Here is a 13,262-nt window from a genome sequence, read left to right as displayed (position 1 = left end):
TGTTGTCCTTGAAGCAGGGAAGAACTTGGCAAGGAATAATCTCTTCAGGTCATCCCAGCTTGTGATGGACCTGGGTGCTAAGTAGTACAGCCAGTCTTTCACATTACCCTCCAAAGAATGAGGGAAAGCCTTTAAGTATACATGGTCCTCTTGGACATCTGCAGGCTTCATGGTGGAACAGACGACGTGAAACTGCTTCAAGTGTTTGCACGGGTCCTCACCTGCAAGAACATGAAACTTTGGCAACAAGTGTATTAAACCAGTTTTCAGCACATATGGAACCTCCTCCTCAGGGTTTTGAATGCATAAACTATCATAAGTGAACTCTGGTGCAGTGAGCTCACTCTTGGTTCTCTCATGAGGTGGAGGAGGTTGAGCCATATTATCAGTATGAAAATCAAAATGCTCAGAATAAACAGTATGCTCAGAATGCAAAGAATGAGGAGTGTCAGGAATGTGATGAGAATCATAAGAGTCAGGAAAAGTCACTGAATATTCAGCATGCAAAGATGGATTCCTAAGACGCCTACTTCCTCTGTGGAATTTCCTATCAATCTCAGGGTCAAATGGTGGTAATTCACTTGGGTTTCCCCTAGTCATGCACCAAAAAACATGAATTCTAGTGATATTGGCATAATATAGGGTATAACTACAAGTATACTCAAACGACCTCCAAATGACTTGAAAATTGGTAAGATATTCCTTTGAGAGGTTAAACAGAAGCACAAAAAAAATCAGATCAAAACTCAAAGAACAAGTATTTTTAACAATTTTTCAAAAGTGGAAAAAATGAAGAAAAATCAAAAGAAAGATTGCTGAAATGTAGAAAATGGCATTTTCTGGAGAATCTGAGTTTGGAAAACGGCAAAGCCGATTTCAACAAGGTGGGAAATCAAATTCCACCCCAAATGCATATAGAATAATAGTGATTCTGATAACCAGAGCAAAAGTTATGGTCCTTTGAAGTTTCACTAAAAATCAGTCCAAAATTTTTTTGAATCTCTTAACTCAGACCATACCAACTGCTCCAGCTATTTTTCCTATCAAGTTCACTGTCTTAGAAGTGGGGGGAAAAAATTTCAAGACAAAACAAGCACCGTAGCTACCAGAACAAAAATCCAGAAGTTAAATGCCAGATTCAGACACTATTCATACACTATTCACTACTACAAATGACACTATTCATGCGCGCCGCGACACTATTCACTACACTACACAGAAACACACATGAATGGAAACAGGCACTGAACATAACACAACATTAACATCACAATGAACATATACCAACTCAACCACACTTGAACTACACACACCAAAACACAGAACACAAACACACTGAAAATTTTACTTTGAACGAAACGATTGGTCCCCGGCAACGGCGCCAGATTTGATAGAGGTCGTACCCCACCAAATTAAAACATATTAAATGCAGTATGTGAAAGTGAACCAAGTCGTCTCCCAACGACCAATATTTTCATTCAAAGCTTCAATTTCCAGATGAACACAACAATACAGCACAAAGGGGGGGTTGGCAGACAAATTTAGAATTCTAATCAACAGATTAAATTGAATGCAAAGAGTGATTAAAACCATATTGACATCCTTGATTCAAACACAAATTCACTGATCATAGGCCACTAAATTAACACCTCTGCCTTCTCTCAATCTACTAGATAATAATCTACTAAGTGAAAATTACAATCTAGCTTCATGATGCAATTAAGCAAAGCACACATCCTTAAATTCGTGATAGCCAAGTTACATAAATTAAGCATGAACATAACTTAACCAAAACACATGCAATTACTCTGTAAATTAAGCACAAACATATTCATCACAATGCATTCCCGAATTAGAACAAAGAGATATGGCAAATTTCACAAGTAAGCACAACCTCAAAGCTTCATTGCATTTTTTATAAAGAAGTCAATACACGAAATTAGCTGGACATGGAAATGAGCAATTAGACACCATAATTCTGGAATCAGAAAAATAGAATCAAAAACCCCTAACTTATGAAATCTGAAAAAAGCAAATTAAGAGCAAAAAGAGAGATTTCAAAGCTTCAATGGAATGCAAAACGGTGCTATCATATATAAATGCGAAAACCCCATTAATGGGTGTTGTTCCAAGTGTATAAAACCCACTAAATGAACTGCCCAAGCAAGAAAATGAATTCAAAACGTAAAACCCTCAATGGGTGCTGTCAAATATGCATAGAAATGGTAAAAATGAGCCAAAAACGTGAAAAACCGCAAGGGGCACGTCCATGGAAGCTTAGAGAACGAAAATGGAGGTTTTGAAGAGAGGTTGTAGATGATGGAGCGGCTGGTCTTCCCCATGCAGACCTAATTTCGTGTTCATATCACCCCTGCCACTAAGAATTACAAAAATGCCACTATAGGCCTCAAAAGTTGACCTATTGACTTTTTTGACGTGGAAATGACATGGAAATGATGTGGAAATGATGTGGCGACTCTCTTCAACTGAATATTGACGTCCAAGCTCCAAAATTGCTTCACCCAAATACCTAAAAATAATTAAAAACAAAAAAACAAAAATTAGGCCAAATAATGTGAAATTAGTCCAAATTCAGAACAGTGGCCCAATAAAGCCCAACAGATGAAAAACACTCTAAAGATGAACAATTAAGCACTAATCAACTGTCTAATGAGTACACAAAGACTAGTGGAATGGAAGATAATAATAACTCATCAAGGCCCTATACTCATGGGGTGGTAATGACCAGTGGTATGGGTTCAACATGTGATACGAATGAGGTGTTATTTTTAAGAGGTTGACATGGAATTGTAAGCAGAATGGTATTCTCTTATTGTTGATTTATGATTGTGGGGTCTGTGTCAGTGTGTAATTCCTTGGAGTTTTTAGGTGAGGCATCCAGGGTTGCGCTTCAATGATCGGGACGTAATTCCATGGCCCCTATTAGTGGGTGTCCATGGTGGTGCCCCATCTGTATAACTAGGTAATGGTTCAAGGTAAGGTTGCATCCTGACACTCTAAGGAGTCAGTTAGTCTCACCTAGAGCGGACTGACTCCTGTGGTGAGAGTAGCACGAGGCCTGAAATTCACTAAGGGCTAACCTTGTGGTGATGGAAAATTGATCCATCGTAACACTTGTAACACATAGCTCGGAGGTGAGCAGCTCGGGGGTGAGAAGAGGTATCCACCACAAGTGCAAGCATCCACTGAATCCGACCAGGTTATACGTATCCCGATGAGTCGAGTCGAGTCGTAGTATATCGATTGAAAAGTAATAGCATGCTTGATTGTTGTATGGATATTGGATGGTGAAAGTATATTTGACTGTATGATGAAAATGTTGTTGGCTCTAGCTTACCCTGTTTGTTGTATGGTTGTCTTGTATGTGGCTTTTCTTTCTTGCGATGATCATCAATTTAATTGATTGGAGCAGATGGGCGAGGTTCCCGCGGTCAGCAAGGAAATGGCGATTTCGCTGCTTAGCCATCTGGGATGGACTTTATGTTTCTTTTCTTCATGGGTTTTCTTTAGGGCTACAGCCCATGTATTGCTCTATGCCTTACTATTCTACTCTCATTTTGTTAGACTTTTATCTGGTTTCCGTTGGCATCATGGTGTGCCCAGTTTGTAGGGGTTGTGTTAAGGATCCCAGGACTACTCTACATTACTATTTTGTGTGACGTGTATTTTAATTTCGCTTAATAATTAAATGGGACGTTACATTTATGGTATCAGAGCGGTCATTCCTTAGGTCTGTGGACTTGGATGTCCGCTTAGCTTTCTCTGTGCCTTCTTAGTGTTCTTAGTTAAATTTTTACCTTATTCGAGCCTAACCAAGTGATTTTCTGTGTGCTAGTGAACTATGGCACCTCCTCGTAGGACTTCGCAATCGTCCGAGGGGGACTTGCCCGATATCGCCAAGGCAATAGAGGCGATGGTGGCTGCCATGATGCAGCAAAGCACAGCGATGATGCAGCGGCATGAGGCAGCGATGCAGCGACAGGCGGTGTCGCTTGAGCAACAGCGGGCAGTGATGTAGCAGATGGAGGCTGCACGTGTGGCTGCCGAGGATGTACATAGGCAGCATATGGAGGCCTTCCGCCAGCTGGAAGAGAACAGGGTGACTGCCCCTGTGTTTGGCCCAGAGCCATGACCACCAGTCAGGGAGTAGAGTCTGGAAGACTTCCTGAAACACCATCCCGTGAAGTTCAACTGGAAGACGAGCCCTGACGCAGCAGACCAGTGGCTGAAGGATCTGGAGAGGATCTTTGATGCAAAAACATGCCCAGCGGAGAACAAGTTAGCTTTCACAGTATACATGCTCACCGGGGAGGCTGAGCACTGGTGGACCAGTACCAAATCCATCATGGAGGAGAGAGGCGAGCCGGTGACGTAGGAGGCCTTTAGGGGGAAATTCCTCTCGGAATATTTCCCAGACAGCATTCGATATGCCAAGGAGGTGGAATTCCTCCAATTTACCCAGGGAGGGAAGACCGTGACCGACTATGCTGAGAAGTTCAAGCACCTCAGCCGCTTTTATACCTTGCCACTCGATGAGGAGTGGAGTTGTTGGAAATTCGAGAACGGCCTCAGGGGAGATATTCGCTTGATGGTAGCACCCATATCCATTCAGGATTTTGCCGCTCTAGTGGAAAAGGCCAAGGTGATGGAGAAGATGAAGAATGAGGTAGAGGGTTAGCGGCCCCAGCACCCTCAGAGGATTGGTTGACCATCTGGGTCCAAGCCTAGATACGACGAGCGGAGGAGACCATATGACAGACCTCCCCATCAGCCTCAGGGGTCTAGGGGTCTTCCTCCCCAGCAGGGTCAAGTGTAGTGTTACATATGTGGGGGCCCACACCTGAGGAGCGCTTCCCATGCATAGAGGGTTACCGTAGATGCAACAACTGTGGCAAAGATGGCCACTTTGGGAAGGATTGTCCCACTCTTGTTAGGGCAGCGACACGCCCTCCAGTTCAGACTCCTCACCAGCACCAGCGGAGAGATAAAGGCAACAGGCCTCAGGCGACGGGCATAGTCTACGCCATGACCAGAGCAGAGGCAGCAGGTTCAGGTAACCTCGTTATGGGTTATTGTGTAATTTCTAGGATGAGATGCTGCTTGTTATATGATTCTGGAGCGACACACTCCTTTGGGTCTATCGGTGTATGAGTTGTAGTGTGAACTTGTGGTATCTACTCCGGCATCGAGTTTGGTCAGGACATCGTCCTTGTGTGCTAGGTGTCCTGTCGAGGTGGAAGGACGCAGATATAGGGTGAATCTAATATGTCTGCCTCTCCAAGACGTTGGAAGTGATCCTAGGGATGGATTGACTCTCTACAAACCGCATCCTTATAGACTGCCGAGAGAAGAGGTTGTTGTTTCCCGATTCAGAGGAGCTCGAGTTGGTGTCTCCTCAGGGGGTGGTGAGGGAGATTCAGTCTGGCGCGCAATGCTTCATAATCTTCGCCCGTATGGAAGTGGAGGAAAGAGAGGGACCATCAATTATACCTGTGGTGCATCAGTTTGAGGACGTGTTTACGGATGAAGTACCTGGGTTACCTCCCAATAGGGAGGTGGAGTTCTCTATTGACCTAGTATCAGGGACAGGTCCGGTATCGATGGCTCCATACCGCATGGCTTTGGCAGAGTTGGTGGAACTTAAGAAACAGATAGCGGAACTGATGGTGAAGCAGTTTATCCGACCCAGCACTTCGCCGTGGGGAGCACCAGTGTTGTTGGTAAAGAAGAAGGATGGGAGTTCACGCCTGTATGTAGACTACAGGCAACTGAACAAGATGACGATCAAGAATAAGTATCCGCTCCCGAGAATTGATGACTTGATAGATCAGCTGCATGGGTCGTCACTATTCTCGAAGATAGACCTGCGGTCGGGATACTGTCAGATTTTGGTAAAGGCTGATGATGTGCAGAAGACGGCCTTCCGATCTCGGTATGGACACTATGAGTACATGGTTATGCTTTTTGGTGTGACCAATGCTCCAGTAGTGTTCATGAACTACATGAACCGGATTTTCAGACCCTTCTTAGATAAGTTTGTCGTAGTCTTCATAGACGACATCCTTATCTATTCTAAGACTCAGGAGGAGCATGCAGAACACCTGAGGTTGGTGCTTGGTGTTCTGAGAGAGAAATAGTTGTATGCCAAGTTGTCCAAGTGCGAATTCTGGATGGATGAGGTTCAGTTTTTGGGGCATGTGATATCCGCCAAGGGGATTGCAGTGAACGCAGCGAAGGTTAAGGCAGCGGTAAAGTGGAAAAGTTCTAAGTCGGCCACAGAGATCAGGAGCTTTGTGGAGTTAGCGAGCTACTATAGGAGGTTCATAGAGGGATTCTCCAAAATAGTGGCACCCCTGACACTGCTTACTCGGAAGGACCAACCCTTCACTTGGACAAATAAGTGCGAGGAAAGTTTCCAGGAGTTGAAGAGAAGATTGACTAGCGCTCCAATACTAGTGATCCCAGATGTCGGGAAGCCATTTGAGGTCTACTGTGACGGCTCCCACCACGGACTTGGTTGCGTTTTGATGCAGGAGAAGAAGGTTGTGGCATATGCCTCGAGACAACTCAAGGTGCATGAGAGGAACTGCCCCACTCATGACTTGGAGTTGGCGGCGATAGTCTTTGCCTTGAAGATTTGGAGGCATTATCTTCATGGTGCTCAGTTTCGTGTGTTCAGCGACCATAAAAGTTTAAAGTACTTGTTTGAACAGAAGGAGCTGAACATGAGGTAGAGGAGGTGGGTGGAGTTCTTGAAAGATTATGACTTCGAGCTCCTATATCATCCGGGGAAGGCAAATGTGGTGGCAGATGCTCTGAGTAGGAAGACTGTACATACGGCACATCTCATGATAAAAGAGGTAGAATTGCTGGAGAAGTTCAGGGACATGAGTGATAACGCTGTCGTTGACGCGATCAAATTAATACTACTTATCTATAACAACTTCAGTATTATTAAGAAAGTAGTCAACAAAATAGAAAGGGTAAGGTAACCCAAAGTCGTCTCCCAACGAACACGGAATTGATTTTTAACAAATTAGTTCTTATAAATTCTATACAAAAGAGTTAGTCAAATAAAATAATAAAAATATGGGGATTAAGATAAACACAGATAGAAATAAAATTTAAAAGATAAAAAGAAATAAAAACAATAGTAAAGAAAATAGATTGATTCCATTGCTTTTTCAAAATAGATTCATCATCGGTTATCTAAAGATTATTGCTCGATTAATTATTATTGTAGATTTACAAATTAATCAATGTAAAGTCTCAATTAATTTGTTGGCGTTCTCACTTTTAACCAAAGTACAGTCTCAATTAAAAGTGAGAACTTTTAGATTATCCACAGTAAATTCAACCAAAGTACAGTCTCAATCAAATTTACTATGCCTAATCATGTCTATTCTTTTATCTCCTCACCAAATAAAAAGCTTAATTAATCAAAGTAAAGTCTCGATTAATTTTCATTAGAGTAAATACCTTTAACCAAAGTAAAGTCTCAATTATTGGTAAAAACTCATTTAATCACATGAAAGTTTCTAAATAAAATCAAAGTAAAGTCTCAATTAAATTTAAAAACCCTTGAACTCATATGATCAACATGCATATAGATTTAAAATCATTACTTTTTACGAGATTCAAAGATAAAAGACATAGATGAATTAAAACCTCAACAATAATAAAAAGAACAAAAAAATTAATTCATTCTAACCTCAAAATCCATAATGAAATTACAATGGAATCAACCCAAGAAGTTTAGCAATCCATGGAATACAAAATAAGCATAAAAGAAGAATAGAGAGAAGAAAAGAGAGAGAAAGAAATTAGGTCCCCCTAAGGGTTCCTAAATTCCGAAGTGCCGAGCTTGTTTTCTACTTCTCCCTTGGTCTCTTTATATAGGAATTGGACTGGGCTTTTCTGTTGCTAAAATCTCTCAAATATCTTTTAAAATAAAGATAAAGATAAATATTCAAAGATATTTGGAGAGATATAGACTATTTAATAAATATAGTTGGTTAATAATTTATGATATAATTAAATAAATAAATTATTTAAAGATATCTAATAAATTATCACCAAATAATATTTGTATTAATTTTCTAAATAGCCTATTTTCAATTTTGTAGTCCAATTTTGCAAAGGCATCCAAAAATATCAATATTTGCAGTTAAACCCCTCTCCTTTGACCAGTCTTTGACCAGAGTTGACTGTTTGACCAGCTTTTGAATGCTTGACCAGATTTGACCATTTGACCGTGCAATAGCAGACTGACACGTGGCAGCTCCTTCTCTCTCCAGAATTAGGGTTTCACTCTCTTACTCTTCTCCAACAAAGCTACTACCTGATGATGGTTGCGGCTGCTGTTTTCCGACGACGAAGGCGCGGTGGTGGAAGCGATGAACGGCTGCTGGTTCAGATGCGCGCTGGTTCGTGGATTCTGGCTCGCGTTTTGCTGCGTTCCCAATCTGTTCGAAGGTTCGAACTGCCACTGGTGCGTTCTGGTTACAGGTGGTGGTGCAGGTTCGCGGTGGCCATGGTTGCACACTTTGATTGCAGGTCTGCGGTGGCCACGGTGGTGCGCGATGTTGCTGTGATGTGCAGATGCGAAACAGAGAGGCAACAGATGCGTGAAGAAGAGGACACGATCTGCGTGGAGATGATGAGGAAACTGTGGTGGCTGACGCAGATCTACTTCCGAATGGGTGCTACTCCGGCGAGATCCATGGCTGACGGTGCGGGAAGAAAAACTCGCGGTGGCCGTGAAGCTGGTGCAGGGATGAACTGCGCGTCTCTGTGGTTTTCCGCTGCCATGGATCTGTGTGTGTGGCGCGCATTTTCCGGCGAAGAGGACGGCAGAGAGGTGGTTGCCGACATGGAGATGGAGGCTAGGGTTTGGGAGGTTGAAGGTGATGACGTGGCAACATGCTATTGGCTGAATTTTGAGTTGCTAGATCATGACACGTGGCATTATATTATTGGTTAATTTAATTAGTGGAGGATTGCCACATGGCATGATCTGAGTGAATTAGGTTTAAGTGATAGGAGGGGTGCAAATAGACATATTAGGGGGTGCAGAATAGGTTTTGGTGAGACCCATTTAGAAAGAGGGGAGTGTATGAGTAAAAACTGGGGTGCAGAAGTGATTCTTCCAACTAATTTTAGCTTTATTTAAAGGTGTTTTGTAATTTCAATCTATTTATTTTCTCACCTTTAAATAAGATTAATCTTAACTTCAGCTGCATCAACAAACGTTAAAAAATCCAAAAATAATTTATGCAGCTAAAATTCACTTTTTAAGACATTTTTATCGCACAAGCTCAAACAACATAATTATCATAATTATCCATTAACTCACTCTTTAAGCACACAAATTCAATTAAATACCCAGAGTTAAATACTGAATGAGGGCAAAAATACGCACTCATCAATGAGGCTACAGGTGGAGTTGGGGTCCGAGTCCATTAGGTGTAGTACCCTTACTATATCGGGTGACTTCTTGAGCTCAGTGAGAGAGAGGCAGTTATTAGATGCCAGCCTGAACAGAGTCAGAGAACATCTTGGGTCAGATGAGACTAGAGATTTCACTTTGGGTAATGATGATATCTTGAGGTTCCAGGGCAGGATCTGTGTACCCAATGATGTTGAGGTAAAGAAGTTAATTCTTGAGGAAGGACATAAGAGTCGTCTTAGTTTGCATCCTAGCATGCCTAAGATGTACCAAGATCTTAAGGAGACTTTCTGGTGGCAAGGGATGAAGAGGGATGTGGCTCAGTTTGTATAAGGATGTTTAACTTGTCAGAAAGTGAAGGTGGAGCACCAGAGGCCCGGTGGGAACCTACAACCCTTAGAAATACCAGTGTGGAAATGGGACAACATCTCCATGGATTTTGTAACCCATTTGCAACGGACTTTTAGAGGACATGACACCATTTGGGTGATAGTGGACCGATTGACCAAGAGTGCCCACTTTTTGGCGATGAACTTGAAGATGTCTATGGCCAAGTTAGCCCAGCTATACATTAAGGAGATCGTGAGGTTGCATGGAGTACCTTCGAGCATAGTTTTTGACAAAGACCCACGGTTTACATCCCGGTTCTGGAAAACCTTACAGGAAGCTTTGGGGACCAAGCTGACTATGAGCTTAGCTTATCACCCTCAAACTGATGGCCAGTTTGAGAAGACGATTCAGTCATTAGACGATTTGTTGAGGACTTGCATATTGGATCATTTGGGTGCTTGGGATGAGGTATTACCTTTGATAGAGTTCACCTACAACAACAGTTTCCATGCGAGCATCGGCATGGCGCCATACGAGGCTCTTTATGGCAGGAGGTGTAGGACTCCTCTTTGTTGGTATCAGGATGGGGAAGCAGTGTTGGTTGGACCAGAATTGTTGGAGCAAACCACTGAGAAAGTGAGAACGGTGAGAAACAAGATGCAGGCTTCTCAGAATAGGCAAAAGGCCTATGCAAACCGTAGGAGGAGACCTCTGGAGTTCGCAGCTGGTGAAAATGTATTCTTGAGAGTGACCTGAACCATGGGCGTGGGAAGGGCTCTCCGCTCAAGGAAGCTTTCGCCCAAGTTCCTTGGCCCTTATCAAATCACGAGGAGGATTGGGCCGGTGGCTTACGAGATAGCCTTACCCCCGTAGTTGGCGAACCTTCATCCAGTGTTTCATGTCTCACAGTTGAGGAAGTACGTGTTTCACCCAGCGCATGTGTTGGAAGCCGAGGATATACAGATCAGGGAAGACCTCACAGTGGAAGTACCACCCGTTGCTATAGAGGATAGCAAAGTTGAGGAGCGTCGAGGAAAGGAAGTCCGCCTAGTTACAGTCATCTGGGATTAGAGAACGGGTGACTCGACTTAGGAGTTGGAGGAGGATATGAGGAAATCACACCCACATCTTTTTGCCTGGTAAGCTTTCATTTTCGAGGTCGAAAATATTTGTTGTTGGAGGGAAGGTAAGGCCTAATTATTTCTATCCATCTTATTGTGGAGGCTCCCCAATCTTTTGGGCCTAAATGGGGTTGGCCCAATTCAATTTCTGATGTAAGATACCCCAAAACCCTAACTTGTAACTACTCTTCGTAAAACAGATCCCACACATCTCTTAGAGCAACTGCCGTCATCCTTTGCTAGGGTTTGGAGTCGTCATAGCTTAGCAAGCTCAGCCTCATTCTTTCGTTCCGCGTAAGTCTCTTCCAACTCAGGCTCTATGTCCATTTTGATTCTTCCGTATGTTCTCAGTTAGAGCTTTCTAATGAGCTCATTTTTGGAACTTGTCCCACTATTTTTCAGCTTGCGAAACTGTCCCGTGAGCTATTGTCCCTCACTGTTCGAGTATCAAAGCCTTAGCTAACGTTTCCAGGTACGGGAAGTTAGGGTTCGAGTTTAAGTTGTGTTGTTATGCCTGTTCTTGAGCTTGCGAATTGTTTGTATGGGTTATTCATTGTTCTTGGGACATGAAATGCTTTGTGTGATTGGCTGGGTTGAAAGATACATCTATTGTAGGTGAGACCAGGGCGATAACTGATAATCTCGCCCAGGCGAGTTGGACTCGCCTAAGCGAGTCTGGTGGAGGCTCGCCCAAATCCTTTTTTGCTAAAGGTTGCCCAGGCAACCAGCTCATTATTTTGAGCGAGCGAACCACTCGCCCAGGCGAGAGGGGTCTCGCCTAAGCGAGATCCCGCATTCGTTCCTGTTTCCTTTTCGAGCTTTCGCCTAGGCGAAGGGGGCTCGCCTGAGCGAGACCCTTCAGCCTGAGCGAGGGATTGGGCGAGACAGTGCATGGTTTGGTTGCTTGGTTGTCCTTGGATGATTTGTAATTGTTCGGGTATGCTTGATATGTTGATATATATATATATATATATATATATATATATATATATATATATATATATAATGGATTGCGTATGTGTGACATTATTCATGAATGGAATGATGGATATCGTGGAAGTTTGGCATGTGAAATTAATGAGTGAGTTGGAATTAATGGGACATGGTATTGATATGAGATGAGGCCCTATACTCATGGGGTGGTAATACCCAGTGGTATGGGTTCAACATGTGATACGAATGAGGTGTTATTTTTCAGAGGTTGACATGGAATTGTAGTTTTAGGGTTCTATGAGTCAAGTGTTGACACAATATTAATATTATTATACTGTAGTTATATGATTGAGTTCTTCAAATATTTGAAGGAGATAAAACTAATACATGATTTAACCAAAAAATTTCGATTGGTATCAGAATAATATTTTTTTTTGTTTATTTAATGTTGCTGATTTGTTATTATTTTTAGAATTGAATAGATATAATGGGTATTAAATGATGTGGACTGTTTTTATTTTTCGAAATGTTGATATATATCTATATATATATAATATATATATATATATAATATATATATTATATATATATATATATATATATATATATATATATTCTAAGCTGTGAATCGAAAAAGTTTCAGATTTACGTATCTTCTATTTTGGCGTATATTAGTAGAAGCATGATCCATTATATGTACATAATAAATATATAAATATATACGAATATGTTTTTGTTATGTTTTATAGCTTATATTTTATGTTAGGGATGATAACTATATATACTGAAATGACTGGGAGTGAAATCCGTCAAATGTAACTACCAAATAATATTATAATATTATTTGGAAATTTTAGGAAGTTTCGATTATTTTTATTTTTTCATTCATAATATTATTATTAATAATACGATTACTAATGGTGATTAAATTAATAAATAAAATTATGTATAAATTATATATATATATATATATATATTACAATAACTAATTATTTAATTTAATAACTAATTATACAATTGTATAAATATTTATATATAGATACTGATAATATGATTTTATACGATCAAATTCATGTTTTAAAATATTAATTTCATTTTGTATAGTTTTAAAATATTTTGTATTTTGTATAAAATGCATTCTAGAAATTTCATTTTTTAGTACGAAAAATTTATTTGTTAAGAGAATATGAGATCCAAAAAATTATAATAATTATAAAAATAAATAAATGAGATTAAATAAATATTTAAAGTAAAAGACAAAATGGTTTAAAATTTATTTAATTAAAAATATATTAGAAGTATGTCGTTAAATATTATGAGATACTGTTAAAATATGTTAAATATTTTTAAGTGACCATAAATTATTTAAAAAGTATTTATTTAGAAAGTTATTATAAGAAATGTAATGG

The 13,262-nt window shown here is 40.7% G+C and overlaps 1 protein-coding gene across 1 annotated transcript; it reads left to right on the top strand.

Moving 5' to 3' along the window:
• Window positions 1-4,042: 4,042 nt before the first annotated feature.
• On the top strand, window positions 4,043-4,699 carry LOC114171314. The gene is made up of 3 exons (XM_028056433.1): window positions 4,043-4,120; window positions 4,208-4,352; window positions 4,437-4,699. Exons 1-3 carry the CDS (start codon window positions 4,043-4,045, stop codon window positions 4,697-4,699), a joined length of 486 nt encoding a protein of 161 aa, XP_027912234.1.
• Window positions 4,700-13,262: the final 8,563 nt, after the last annotated feature.

This window comes from Vigna unguiculata, unplaced genomic scaffold (genome assembly GCF_004118075.2).
Source record: "Vigna unguiculata cultivar IT97K-499-35 unplaced genomic scaffold, ASM411807v1 contig_20, whole genome shotgun sequence".
Classification (NCBI taxonomy): domain Eukaryota; kingdom Viridiplantae; phylum Streptophyta; class Magnoliopsida; order Fabales; family Fabaceae; genus Vigna; species Vigna unguiculata.
This window is presented reverse-complemented; position numbering and strand designations above follow the sequence as displayed.